Genomic DNA, 14,010 nt, shown 5'->3' with positions numbered 1-14,010 from the left:
CAGTGGCGGTGACAGTGGCAGCGGGAGGAAATGGCCGGTGCCGGAGGAGGAGGCGGCAGCAGGTTAATTGAACCCGGAGCAGGAGGCAGATGTTGCCGTGCCCAGGGGCTGGAATCTGCCGGGCTGGGAGATGGATTGGGGGGCTGTGACGGGGCCGGGGGCAATGCGGGCTCACTCGGCGCCTGCCTGCGCCAGGGCCCGCCCCATGCCCACGGGGGGTCTGCAGGCGGCAGCCCCGGCCGGAGCAGCCCCCCTGCCCGGCATTCTCCAGCACCATGACCAGGGAAGGACTGAGGGTACTCAAGGCGTCCTGAGCCCCTTCCCACCCTGGCTGTGGGTGTAGGGTGTCTCCCTCCCACGGGCCCCACTGGCCAAGGGCCCCTCACTGTCACCACCCTGTGCCGCTGGCTCTGTCTGCCCAGTGACCCTTGGGCCACCTGGAGAGAGGCCGTGTCCCTGTACCTGCCTCAGGGTCCCCTGAGCCACCGTGGGGACCAGGCGGGGTCCCTGCCCCCGGGACCCCCCAGTGTGCCAGTACAGACCCTTCCTCGTTTCTCGGCCAGCAGGGACCTCCGTGTCCTCGGTGTGTGCCCCCTCCCACCCAAAGGGGCTGGGCCTGGCGGTTCTGGTGGGTGGCGGTGACAGCTGGAGGGGACGCGGCAGTAAAAAGGGCATTTGCCCAGTTCCAGGAGGAAATCAGCCTTCAGCCAGTGCAGCACCAGGCCCTGCCACCGCCAGAGCTGCACCAGCCTCTCCCTGCTCCGCGCCCTCCACGCCCCTCTGCCCCTGGAACAGGGGGTCTGTGGGGTCTGCCCGCCCCACCCCGGGGGTGTTCCCGAAGCTGTCGGGGCTCCTCGCCCCATTCCCCACCGTGGGCCCGGGGCTGCCGGTGCCGCTGCGCGGCTCCGTGGTGCCACGTCCCCGGTGCTGGCCGTGCCAGTGCCCTCGTCCCCCACGGGAAGAACGCCGCGGGCTAGGGAGCTGCTGCCGGGGCGGGGGTGGCTGGGACGGGTCCCTGCCTGTCCCCGGTGCCGCCGGCGGCAGCCGCGGTGCCCCGGCTGTCACGGCGATGGAGCGGTGGGGTCCTGGCAGGGCCCCACGTTCCCACCGGCCAGAGGCTGCCGCTCGCCCGCTCCCGCCCGCTCCCCCCCGTAATCTCATTACCGCTGGACGTCCCCTTCTTCCTCCCGCTTCCCCCCAAACCCGCTGGCAAACTGGAGGGACAGTCAGCTCCTCTCTGGCTGCTGGGTTAATTCTGGGCTAATTAGATGAACCAGCCCAGATTGGATTACTTTAGCCTGCATTTGGTCCTCCAGTCCTTGGCTTGCGGCTCCCGGGGGAGCTGCTGGCGCCTCCTGCCTCAATCAGACACTTCTTAACCGCATGAAACACTCCCGGTGCCCCCCGCCGCCCGCCCGCCGCGGGCGCCGGCACCCGGCCGGGGTGCGCGGGGTGAGGCGGCAGCAGCCGGTGGGCGCGGTGCCCACCCCGGCCCGGCTGGCACGCCGGGAGGGCTGGCATGAGGATGGATGGGGCCGGGATGGGGCCGGGATGGAGTCGGGACGGAGTCACGGTGGGACCGGTGTGGGGTTGGGATGGGGTCACTGTGGCCGCGGATCGCCCCCGCCCGCTGCCGCGGACCCGACGGCCGAGTCGCCCGCTCGGACGTCACGGTGGCCCTCGGCGTCTGCGCGGTGTCCTCGGGGAGGAGCCGGGTGCCACACGGGTGCGGGGGCGGCTGCTCGGTGACGCCAGCACCCGGGGGCTGGGGGGGGTGTGGGCTGCTCCCCCGGGCACCTCCCGGCTGCAGCCCCTGGGGAGGGGCACAGGGGGTACTGGGGTTCCGGACTGGGGGTGTAGCACGGGCCACCCCCCTCAAAACCTCCCCCCCAGCCCCAGCTCCGTGGGCTGGGGGGCTGCGGAGGTTGGTGGATGCCAGCGGAGCGGGAGCTGAGCCCCCCGGCTTTCGGTGGGGGCGAGGGCAGTGGGGAGGGGGATGGAGCAGGGGACAGGAGGGGGTGCTGCGGTGTCCTGTCCCCACCCCTTGGGCTGCAGGACAGGCAGCTCCAGCCCCACTGGTCAGTGGGACCAGTGCCCAGGAGCCACGGGGCACATGGCTGGGCACACCGGCACCATCCCCCACGCCGGGTGCCCTCAGGGTGCCCGCGTACCCCACCCCGGGGTGCGACGCCAGCCGGGGGCTGTTTGGGGAGGCCCTGCCCGGCCGGGGGGCTGCAGGTGCCAGTGCTGCCCTTCCTGGTGGGCTGATGCCCGTCGGGGGGCCACAGCGTGCCGGTGGCTGGTGGCCGCTGACAGCCGCGTCGCTCAGGGCCTCGTTATCGAAGGTTAATTGGATTCTGCAGATGTACTCGGTGCATTAGGCAGGAGCTCAGTCCATGAGCACCCAGCCCCCGCTGCCCTATAGGCACCCCTGCCCACCTCAGAGGGATTAATGGGGGACCCCTGTCTGCCCTGCGAGACCCCTGCCCACCCTGTCAGAGACCCCTGTCTGCCCTGGGCGTCCCCTGCCTTCCTTGGGGGATCCCTGTTCCCCTCGGCGGGGGGAGCGAACGCTGCTGCCCTGCACCGCTGCGGTCATGAGCGTGTCCGGCCTCAGCCCAGCCCCAACGAGGGCTCCGGCCGGGAAAGCGCCCGGCAGCACTTCCCAGAAGGAGCCGCCCCGGCCCTGCCGCGGAAATGGAGTTGAATATCTGAGCAGGGCTGAGCTAAAAGCCTCGGGCCCGCAGCCCCGCGCAGCCCCGGCGGCTCCCGCCATCAATTATTAACGGCGAGATGGATCCGCGGCCCCGCGCGTGCCCGGCTGGCGGGGGCGGCTCCGGGAGTACCGGCTGCCGTGACCCCCAGCCCCGGGACGGGCTCCCTGCCCTCGGTCCCGCGGGGCCCGTGGCACAGCCACCCACAGAGCCCGCTCCTCGCCCGGCCGGGACTCGCGGTGCCGGTGCCGGTTCTCCTCACGGCGCCGGCGGAAGGCGATGCTGCCCCGCCGCGGGGCCGCGCTGGCCCCGCTGTGACCCCCGCCCCTCCCCGGATGGCTCCTGGCAGGTACAGATGGGACCGGACCCTCCCCGGCCGGGGGTCACCGGCCCCCGCCGCGCTCCGGCCTCCCCGGAGGCGCGGGCAGGGCGTGGGCGGGCGGTGGGGCGGGAGCTGGTCCGGAACCTCTGCCCGCGGGTGCCCCGTGCTGCTCCCGGTGCGGTCCCGGGAGTCCCGGGGCCCGGCACACACCGTGCGCAGCCCGGGACGAGAGGCTGGCACCGGGGTCACCGGGGCTCGGCCGGTGCCGCACAGGGCCAGGCTCAGCCGCTCCGGTGGGGCAGGGGGGACAGCGCGCGTGGACTGGGAGCACTGAGGGAGCTGAGGGGTGGAGTAAATACTGTGACCCGTATCCGGGACTGGAACCAGGACCAGAACCTGGATCAGGACCGGGACCGAGACCAGGATCATGGCAATGACCGGGACGCATCCAGGAGCCCCAAACCCGCACTGTCCCTGGCCGCGGCAGCCCGTGCGGAGCCGGTACCGGGGCAGGGCTGGCAGCGCGGCTGTGTGCCAGGAGCTCCATGCTGGGGTGGTGGGTGCCAGCCCCTGCTCGGGGGTCCCGCCGTGCTCCTCTGCCCGCTTCCACTCCCTGGCATGTACCAGCCTTCCCCGCCGTCCGGTCTGGGATCCGGGGGGTATGTACAGTCCGTGAGGAGCCGTGGGGGGCTGTGAGGGGCCGTGGGGAACTCGGCTCGGCTCCGCATTAGCGCGGCCGCTGCCTCCCCTGAGCCAAACCTTCATTAGCGTGGCTCCGGCTGCGCCGGGTGGGGCCGTGGGCTGCTCCGCTGGCACCCCAAACTGTCAGCACCTCGGCACCCCAAAGTGCAGCACCCCAGCCCCCGACACCCCGAACTGCCAGCACTTCAACGCTGCCACCACCCCAGCACCGGGACACCCCAAATGTCAGCACCGACAGCACCGCGACACCCCGAACTGTCAGCACGCTGGGACCCCAGCATCATCCCCGCACCCCAACTCTGCCTGAACCCCGGCACCCCCAAGTGCCAGGGCCAACACCCCGACCCTGCCAGCACCCCGTACCCCAACCCTGCCTGTGCCACTGCACCCCTCCTCAGCCCAGCCCTGCACTCGCCGCCGCACTTTACCCTGTGCCGCAGTCGGGACACCCCGGTGTCCCCTCCGGGATCTTCTCAGTCCCCTGGAGCCCCCCCAGACTTCCCGCACCCCACGGCTCCCCCTAACCCACCTCGCTGAGTTCTCCGCATGTACCCCGCGCCCCACTCAGACTCCTGGTCCGCCTCGTGGCCCCTCGCAGACCCCAGACCCCCTCAAAGCCCTGGCACCCCGCTCCCCCTGGTCCCCCCCGGTCCCCCCGGTTCCCCCGGTCCCCCGGTTCCCTCCCGGGCCCCCCGCACTCCCCCTGCCCCCCCGCCCCTCCCGTTCCCCCGCGTTGCTCTGCTGCCCTCCGGCGGCGGTCCGCAGCACCACGCGCACACAGCGCCCTCTCTGATTGGCCGCCGCTTGCTGTCCGTCAAGAGCGCGCCCTCTCGCTATTGGCCAACGCCGGGAACACCCTCCCCTAAACGCGGCGGGTCCGGTGGCGGCGGCTCCCGGCGAGTCCCCCGGTCACAGACGAGGTCAGGGGGTCTCGGGATCCCGGGTCTCTCCCCGTGGATCGTGGGGAAGGGCCAGCACAGGGCCGAGCTTGCGCTGCCCGCCGCGACTCGAGACGCGTGGGGCACGCTAGGAGTTGTAGTCCCGCCGCTCGCCGCGCCCCCGCCTCGAACCCGGAAGTGCGCGAGGCCACAGGCGGAGGCGGCTCTAAGATGGCGTCGCCTCCTCAGGGGGGCCCGATGGCCATCGCCATGCGGCTGCGGAACCAGCTCCAGGCCGTCTACAAGATGGACCCGCTGCGGAACGAGGCGAGCGGCCGCACCGGGAGGGAGGGAGGCACCGGGAGGGGCCGGTGGCGGCGACACCGGGGGCCAGGGCGGACGGGCACGGGAGGTGCCGCCGTGGCGCCGCTGGGGGGCGCTGTGAGACCGAGGGGCGGTGCGGGAGGGCGGGGCCAAGGGAAGGGGGCGTGGTCAGGAGTCGGGGCAGGCACGGGGCTGGGGGTGTCCCCGAACCCCCCAAATCACATTTTCTGACATAATAAGGCAAAAAAGGGTGTCTAGACCGCTCCAAATCGTGTTTCCTGGCGTAGTAATGGAATACAGAGTGATCAGTTCTGTTTTCTGGTATGTTAAGGCAAGACAGGGGGTGCAGCACCCCAAAATCTTGTGTTCTGCCATAGTAATGGAAGACAGGAGGCACAGCCCCTCCAAATCCTGTTTACTGGCATAATAAGAGAAAACAGGAGGTGTAGGGCCCCCAGGATCCCATTTTCTGGCATATTAAAAAGACAGCGAGACCAGCGTCTTACAATCCCATTTGCCGGTGTAATAATGGAAGACAGGCAGCAATCCCTACAAAATCCAAATTTTTGGCGTGTTTTAGCAAGACAGAGGTAGTCAGCCCCTCAGAAATTTTCTGGCATATTAAAGCAAAACAAGAGCTGCAGCCCGCCAAAATCCCATTTTCTAGCACGTTAAGGGAATGGCAGGAGAAGCTCCTTGGGCTGAGGGGTTCCAGCTGAAGGATGAGAGGGGTCCCGGGGGTCTCCAGGTGACAGGTGAGGGTGGTCTCGGGATGCCGCAGGTGCCAGTGAGGTGTCCCCACAGGAGGAAGTGAAGGTGAAGATGAAGGAGCTGAACGAGCACATCGTGTGTTTCCTGTGTGCCGGCTACTTCATCGACGCCACCACCATCACTGAGTGCCTGCACACCTGTGAGTGTCCCCTCCTGGCTGGGGGGTCTCCAGGGGGGCTGTGAGTCCTGGGGGGTCCCGTCCCTGTCCCCTCACACCTGTCCCTGTCCCCAGTCTGCAAGAGCTGCATCGTGAAGTACCTGCAGACCAGCAAGTACTGCCCCATGTGCAACACCAAGATCCACGAGACGCAGCCGCTGCTCAACCTCAAGCTGGACCGGGTCATGCAGGACATCGTCTACAAGCTGGTGCCCGGCCTGCAGCACAGTACGGGGGGCACGGGGACCTAGATGGGGACAAAAGTGGGGACACGGACAGGGTCTGTGGTGGGGGGCTTGGAGGGAGGACAGCCAGGGACTGCCCTCAGGGCAGGTGCACCCGGGCGTGTCCCCAAGCCACCTCTCCCTTGCAGGTGAGGAGAAGCGGATCCGGGAGTTCTACCAGTCCCGCGGCCTGGACCGGGTGACGCAGCCCAGCGGTGACGGTGGGCAGGGGGGGCGTGGGGAGCAGCTGGCCATGGTGTTGGGGGCACAGGGGGCTGACGGTGCCGCCTGTGTCCCCAGACACGGTGGGGGGTGACCCCATGGGGCTCCCCTACAGCACCTTTGACCACTCGCGTGCGCACTACTTCCGCTACGACGAGCACGTCTCGCTCTGCCTGGAGAAGCTGAGGTGAGTCCGGGGGGCTGCAGCCCCTCAGGGGGGTGGGGAGGGGACACAGGGGACACTGGGCGTGGTCCCCAACCCTGAGACCCTGGACACGTGTCCCTTTCTCTTCTCGCCACAGCTCCAGCAAGGACAAGAGCAAGGCCGTGCTGCAGGTGAGTGGGGATCCCTGCAGTCCCCACCCCCGACCCCCAGCTCTCACCCTGGCCTTGGCAGGGGGGTGTGGGGTCTCAAGGGGGTGTGGGGGTCCCTGGAGGCCCCCACAGCCCCCCAACCCGCTCTGCCTCTCACAGCAGAAATACGTGAGGTGCTCGGTGCGGGCGCAGATCCGACACCTGCGGAGGGTCCTGTGCCACCGGCTGGGACTGTCCCTGCAGCACGTGAGTGGGGGTCCCAGGGGGTTCCCAGGGGTGTCCTGGCCCCCCTGATGCAGCCTCCCCATGCAGGTGCAGATCCTGTTTGACAACGAGCCCCTCCCCGACCACATGACTATGAAGCAGCTCTGGCTCTCACGCTGGTTTGGCAAGGTGTGCATCCATCGTGAGGGATGGCAGCCTCTGATTTTGGGGTTCACCCAGGCAGAGGGGTGGTGCAGTGACCTTGGTTTGGGGCAGGGTGGGGTTGGGGGATTGAGGATCTTTAATGTCAGTGGCTGCAGTGGTGATCTGGGGAGGTCTCTCCTCCCTCTATGGGTCAGGCAATAGGGGGGGGGCCCAAAGGGGTTGGCCAAGTTCAGGGTGCAGCCCCAGGGGAGTCCCTGAGCAGGACTGAGGGTCCCTGTACCAGCAGACTGCTGGGCTGGGGTTTGGGGTCTCTGCCCCAAGGGGATCTTGGGCTGGGGGTTGGGGTCATGGACTGGGATTGGGGGTCCCTGGGCTGAGGTTTGGGATCACTGCCCTAGGGGGGGATCATGGGCTGGGATGGGGGTGTCCCTGTGTGGGGGGGTTCCCTGGACTGGGGTTTGGAGTCCCTGCCTTGGGGGACGTCCCTGGGCTGGGATCTGGGTCTCTTCCCCAAGGGGGGCTCCTTGCTGGAATCCCCCCAGCCCTGACCCCCCCTTACCCCACAGCCTGCACCCCTCCTGCTGCACTACAGCATCAAGGACAAGAGGAGGTAGGGGTGGGGGGTGGGCGCTGCCCCCCCAGTGCAGCCCTGCTCCCACCCCTCACCCCCCATAACTTATACCCCAGTTCGAATTTATTTTTGGAATAAAATTGTGGAAAAGCCCCCGTGAGTCCCTGCTTTGACTGGGGGGGCTGGGGGCTGCTACGGGGGTCTCAGGAGGGTCCCCTCTGCATGTGGGCAGTCAGTGACCCCCGAGTGGGCTGCGCCCATGGGGGGCTTGGGGGTGCAGAGTGGGCAGTGGGGCTGTGCAGTCCCCTCCGTCCCCCTTCCCCCGCCGTGCTGGGGGTCTCGTAGCCCCTCACTCCCGCACAGCCACGCGGGCACTCCCCACATCGAGCCCGTCACGGCTGCCTGGTGCTTGTCCGGCCCCTCCGGCCCCCGCCCCACATAATGAGCCTTAATAAAGTCATCGGCCCTTGATTGCCGGGGGAAGGGGAACCTCGCAGCCCCGCTCGGCCCTAATTAGCCCGGGACCATATTCCGCCATCTGGATCCCCGCGCCGCAGCCACGGGCACAGCTGCGGGCGGGGCTCTGGGGCGGAGGCGCCCCTGCGGTGGGGCCGGGACCCACGGCTGCGGCAGGAACAGGTGCCGGATCCCCGTGATCCCGGTGATCCCGGGAACGCGGCTCCGGAGGGGCCCTGGCTGCGGCACGGAGCTCAAAGTCCCCCGGTCCTGACCGCGCTCCGTGTCCCCGGCACGGTGGTGCCGCTGCCGCGCCGCGCCGGGGCGGCTGCCGGGGATCCCCCCTCCATCCTCGAACCGCTCCACCCTGGGGTGGGCATGGTCCAGGACGCACCAGCCGGGGGTGGGTGTGCCCCGTGCCCATCCTTCATCCCCGGCCCCGCACTGAGCTCTGCGCTCGGTCCCCCGTGTCAGATCCCCCGCGCCGCCGCCGCTGCCGGGGGATCCGGTTACGGCCCGGCCCGGCCCAGCTGTCGGCCATCGCTCACCGGGCGGGGGCGGCCGCGCTCGCCTGCCCCAAGCCCCCACAAGGCCGAAGGGAAACGCGGGGGCTGCGGGGCCAGCCGGGCGTGGGGTCCCAACTGGGGCTGGAGGGGCGGGATTGCGGAATGGGGGTTCCAAATGAGGCTGGAGCGGTGGGGTGCAGGATTAGGGTCCAGCCGGAGAGGGAGGGGTGGGATTGTGGAATGGGGGTCCCAAATGGACTGGAGGAGTGGGGGGGGGGGTTGTCTCAATAGGGCTGGAGGGCTTGGGGTGCGAGGTGGGAGTCCTGAGCAGGGACAGAGGGTTTGGGGCACGGGATGGGTGTCCCAAAAAAAGGCTGGAGGTGTGGGGGAGCAGGATGGGTGTTCTAAACGGGGCCACAGGGACAGGGGTGCAAGACTGGGGTCCCAGCAGAGGCTGGAAGGGTGGGGTGCGGGATGGGGGTCCCAAATGGGGTAAGAAGGATGGGTGGGGGATCCTAAATGAAGATGCAGGGCTGGAGGTGTGGGACAGCGATCCCAACCAGCACCGGAGGGCTGTGGGTGCAGTGTGGGAGTGCCAGCCAGGGCTGGAGGAATGGAGGTGCAGGATGGGGGTCCCAAACAGGACTGGAAGGCTGGGGATGCAGGACGGGGGTCCAAACGGGGGCTGCAGGGCTGTGGGGGGGTGGGCGTGTAGGTGGATAGATGGATGGGCGGAGGGACAGATGGATAGATGGACGGACGGATGGCGGGGGCGGTGAGGCGAGGGCTGTCCCTGTGTCTGTCAGCAGTGGCTCTGGCAGCCAGTTACAGACAGGCAGAGCAGGAAGCCCCCCGGAGCCCCCCACGCCCCCCCAGCCCTGCACCCCCTCCCTTATCAGCGCCGGCCCCGGAGGAGCCTAATTCAAACCAACTGCGGGGCTGACGTTGGTAAATGAGCCCCCCGCCCACGGCCTGGCCCCAGCGCCCACGGGGGCTGCCCCGGAGAGGGGGGAGATGATGGTTGGGGATCCAGCGGGGCAGGGGCAGGTACGGGGGGGATGCTCCCGTACCCCCGAGGCGCGGTCACGCTGAAGGCACTTTGATGTGCCCACACCCCGTCATGCTCCGAGGGGGCTAATGGCCCCCGGCTCCAGCCCGGCAGAGAGGGAAACCTGAGCCCCCAGCCCGCTGTCCTTAACCTGAGGGGCTGTCGGGGGTCCCCGGCTCTGCCCGAGAGGACCTGGGCATGGTGTGGACTCACGCGACCCTTAAGAGCTCCTTGGCTCTGTGGGACCCCCAGGGGAGGGTGGCACCCCCAGCCTGGAGGGTCCCAGGGCTCGGATGCGGGGTGAGACGTGAAGGGACCCACCCGTGGTGTCGCAGGGACGTGCCAGGGGCCTGCAGGTGCAGTACTGGCTGGGGGTGTCTGTGGGAGGGACCCCACGGAGAGACTCCTCAAGCCCCCCACCCTCCACAGCCCTGCAGCCCCTGTGCCAGGTGGGGAGCAATGGGGGCACAGCACGGGGAGGGGGCCACAGCGTCACCCCTCTGTCCAGTGCCAGTGTCCCCAAGCACTGTCCCCTCCTGCTCCACATCCCCCCATCCCTGCCCCTCACTGGGACTCATCCCCAGCCCCCTCCAAAACCCCCCAAAACTCACCAGCCCCATGGACTCTCACTTTTGGGGTCCCACTCACCGCCAGCCGCTGCCTTGACCCGGGGGTGGGCACAGGCGGTGGGCCCTGGGCTTCTGAGCCCCCCAGCTGTGCAGACCCCTCCCGGCTGCACCGTCCCTGCCATGCTCCGGCGGCACCGGCTCCGCGCAGCCGTGACAGAGACAGATGAGCCCCCGGGCACCTTCACACCCCATTGCCGGGTGAGGGGCCATGCCCAGGGGCGTGGTGGGCACTGCGATGGGCTGGGTGGGCACCGTGGGGACACGTGTGACACAGTCTTGCCCCGCACCCTGACCTCCCACCCCACGGCACCCTCTGGGCCCATGGCAGCACGCAGCCATCCACCCCTGTGGTGCCCATCCCCTGCCATGCCCAGCGGCACCCGGCACGGGCTGTCACGACAGGAATGAGCTGTCACGACAGAAATGAGCCGTCGCGCCAGCTCGGGGACGTTCCCTGTAACGAAGCGCCGAGATGAGGCTGATGAGAAAATCCAAACGCAATTTAATTCCTGTCACCGCCTGAGCGGCTCTCGGTGACGCCGGGGAGTTGTGATGGGCCCACGCTGAGCCCCCCTCGGCCCTCCCCACACCGTGCCCTCCTCACCCCCGCTGCACCCCCCTCCCCTCGGCCCGTGCTTCCTGCCCGCTTCCTGAGGATGTGGGCACTGGCACTGGCACCGGGATGCCCGCCGGCGTGGGAAGGGGGGGCACCTTCCTGCGGACAGAGGGGTCATGGCAGAGCCTGGGAAAGTGCCGGTCCCGGGATCCCAACACCCGTTGCAGCCCCTGGAGGAACCCCGGGATTGCTGGGAGCAGCCGCGCTGGTGATGGGAGCACTTGTGGCACCAAGGCATGGCACCCAGCCCTGCCATGGCATTCCCAGACTGCCTGAGACCCTGGAGGGCCACTCCCGGCTCCTGATGGTGACAGGGCGAATGTCTCCAGTGAAAGGGGCCCAAGCACCATCAGCCCCTCTTGGCACGGGTGCAAAGGGTGGTGGGGCCGTGGGAGCGGGGTCAAGGCACCCCTTTACGATTCCCAGTTTATTTTGGCAGCCGGAGTTTCCTCCAAGCCTTTGTGTGTTGGCTGCAGCCCCCCCGTGTCCCCAGACTTCCCACATGGGCAGGGGGATGAGCTGTGGGATCACCGCCCTGGCACAGCCCCAGGACTGGTGTGGTGGGAACGGGAGGATGTGGGATGGGAACGCGTTCTGCCACGTGCACGAGCGGGACATGGGATATGGGATATGGAATATGGGATATGGGATATGGGATATGGGATATGGGATATGGGATATGGGATATGGGATATGGGATATGGGATGTGGGATATGGGATGTGACATGGAGTGCGCTGGGGACACACACATGGGGTACAGGTGGGCACAAAGGGCAGGTGTGGGTGCTCTTGGAGGTGCCAGCCTGATCCCCAGGGCCAGGCTGGTGCACGTGCTGTGGTTTGGGTGCTGCTGCCCCGACGTAGATGCTGGTGCCGTGGTGTGGGTGTCACGGCAAGGGTGCCATGGTGCCAGTGCCACGGTGTGGATCCTGGTGCTGTGGCGTGGGTCTTGAAGCCATGATGTGTGTCCCAATGCCACGTGGGTGTCAGTGCCACGATGTGGGTTCTGGTGCCACAAAGTGGATGTCAGTGCCACGGTGTCGGTGTCAATGCCACGGTGTGGGTGTCAGTGCCATGGTGTGGGTGTCAGTGCCACCCCAGTGCCCTGTGTGTCCCAGTGCGGTGGCACTCGCCGTCCTGCCATTGTTCCACCCTTTGAAGTCGGTGTTTCCTGGCGGGTTTGTCCCGGCCCGTCTGTGCCGGTGCTTCCCAGCCGTAAATCACCCAGCACAGGGGTTCGACATCCACGTGCCCGCGGCCACGGCCTCACAAGGGGCTACTGCCAAGCCCACCTTCACCTGGGACCCGCCAGTGCAGGGCAAGGACTCACTGGAGCCCCGTGGTACCGTCAGGATGGACATCAGAGTGGTCCCTTCCCCATGGACCCGCCATCCCCACTGACTCCCGATGGTACAACTGGATGTGGATAACCCCGGGGTTAGGATTTAGGGCAAATCACGGCAAGATTGGAAGTGCCCACGACAGCCCAAAGCCGATGTGCCAGGGTTTGGGACGATCCCTCCACTCCTGTCTGGCTGCCCCCAGCGCCCCAAGGCTTCCGTCCGGGCCCAGTGCTGACGGCACGGCCGTTCCCTCCGCTATTCCCAGCATTTCCTGGGGTTTATTGTCTTTCCCTCTCTGTCCCACCTTCCTCGCAGGAAACCCTTTGTCCCACGGGGCCGGTGGCTCCATTACCAGCAGGACGGCGCTCCCGGCCCCCTCTCCATGGGCAGGGATACAGCCGGCGCCCCGGGAGCTGCTCAAGCCCCTAAATCCTGCTCAGACCTCTGTAGGGGGGTCCTGACTGTACCACGCAGGTCTGAGCCCCCGCCATGGCTGTGCTGGTGACGATGCTGGGGTCCCACGGTGGAGGAGAGGCTGGGGACTGTCCCCAGAGCCCCTCTCCAGCCAGAGGGGCTTTTTCTGCTACGGCTGTTGCCCAGCAGTCCCCTGATCCCTACAGCAATTGTGTGGGTTATTGCAACCCATGTCTCTGCTGGATACCGGCAGGGAGGAGACGTGCCGCCATCATCCCGCAGCTCTGACGGCGGCTCCAGGCTCCCGCCGTGGGACAGGGCCTGGAGAGAAGTGGGGGAGCCCAGCAGGACAAGGGGGTGCTCCTGGAGGGGTGAACTGGGATCTGCTTCCTCCCCATCCCCATCTCATTCCATCCCCATCTCATTCCATCCCCATCTCATTCCATCTCCAGCCCCGTCCCCATTGCACCCAAATCCCCATTGCATCCCCATCTCCCCTCATCCCATCCTCATCCCCATCCACCCCCCCGCTCTTCCTACACCCCCCGGACCCCTACACCCCCCGGGGCCTCGGGCGGCAAATTCCAAAGGGCACCCGGGAAGATTAATGGCGGGGCCGGGGCCGGGGCCGGGCCGGCCGGTAACCGGATCGCCCCGCGGGAGCAGGAATGCGCCGCTGACCCCGCCGTGCCCGCCTCTCCGCGAGGGTCCCGCCACGCGGGGTCACCACGGGCTCGTCACCGCGGGCACCGCGCAGCCCCTGCCCCGGCCGGGGACATCCCTCAGTCCCCAAACCCGATGGGGCTCTGTCCCCGGGTCCCTAAACTCAGGGACACGTCCCCAAACCCAGGGACAGGCAGCGGCCCCGAGGTCTCTGTAACGGGGGTGGCGCAGACATCATGCTCCCCGTCCCGGGAGGGGTGCCATGTGCCACCTCCCTGCGCACATCCAGAGGATGCCACGTGCCATCTCCTGTCCCCACAGCAAGATGGGCACCAGGGGCTCCTTCTCCCTCTTCTCGCCACAGCCTCAGGGGAGCAGAGACTCCCCTCGAGCCCCCCGGGGATGGGGACACCCGCGCCGTGCCATGGAGGATGTGGCGTGGAGGCCGTGGGGGCTGCGGGGGCCGTGGGGGTTGCAGGCGGCCGGCGCGGAGCAGCTGTCGGGTCTAGAGTTACGGTGGTGCCTGGGGGCGGGGAGCGAAGCCCGGAGAGGGACGGGGTCCCCATGGGGGTGTCCCCGCTTGGAGTCCCCCGGTTGTCCCACCCCGAAGCTCCCGCGGGGCACAGGGCCGGACCCCGCCAGGCGGGGAGGATGCAGGACAGACCGGGGCTAAGAATAGCGCTGGGCTGGGAGGAGGAGGAAGGATGGGGCTTCCTTTGCGACGCCTCTTCTTCCTCCTACCCGGCTCTGCCAGGCAGCACGTGT

The 14,010-nt window shown here is 68.3% G+C and overlaps 1 protein-coding gene across 2 annotated transcripts; it reads left to right on the top strand.

Annotated features, from left to right (window-relative positions):
* The first annotated feature begins 4,580 nt into the window (after window positions 1–4,580).
* Window positions 4,581–7,722, top strand: PCGF1 (polycomb group ring finger 1). Of its 2 annotated transcripts, none has more exons than XM_063401166.1 (9): window positions 4,581–4,943; window positions 5,745–5,850; window positions 5,944–6,096; window positions 6,242–6,313; window positions 6,393–6,501; window positions 6,617–6,650; window positions 6,792–6,875; window positions 6,942–7,022; window positions 7,565–7,722. In XM_063401166.1, the coding sequence occupies exons 1-9, from the start codon at window positions 4,848–4,850 to the stop codon at window positions 7,610–7,612; spliced, it is 783 nt and encodes a 260-aa protein (XP_063257236.1). In that variant the 5' UTR covers window positions 4,581–4,847; the 3' UTR covers window positions 7,613–7,722. The 2 variants fall into 2 exon arrangements, with proteins under 2 accessions (XP_063257236.1, XP_063257235.1); XM_063401165.1 differs by having other exon boundaries at window positions 4,582–4,943; window positions 6,789–6,875.
* Window positions 7,723–14,010: the final 6,288 nt, after the last annotated feature.

This window comes from Prinia subflava, chromosome 7, assembly GCF_021018805.1.
Source record: "Prinia subflava isolate CZ2003 ecotype Zambia chromosome 7, Cam_Psub_1.2, whole genome shotgun sequence".
Lineage (NCBI taxonomy): Eukaryota > Metazoa > Chordata > Aves > Passeriformes > Cisticolidae > Prinia > Prinia subflava.
The sequence above is the reverse complement of the archived record's forward strand: the minus strand, read 5'-3'. Positions and strand labels throughout refer to the sequence as shown.

Excerpts from the sequence above, each read along its gene's own strand:
- PCGF1 (XM_063401165.1), top strand. The coding sequence starts at position 4,848 with ATGGCGTCGCCTCCTCAGGGGGGCCCGATGGCCATCGCCATGCGGCTG. Across the intron at positions 5,851-5,943 it reads CACTGAGTGCCTGCACACCT|TCTGCAAGAGCTGCATCGTG; the intron begins GTGAGTGTCCCC and ends CCCTGTCCCCAG. Across the intron at positions 7,023-7,564 it reads TCTCACGCTGGTTTGGCAAG|CCTGCACCCCTCCTGCTGCA; the intron begins GTGTGCATCCAT and ends CTTACCCCACAG.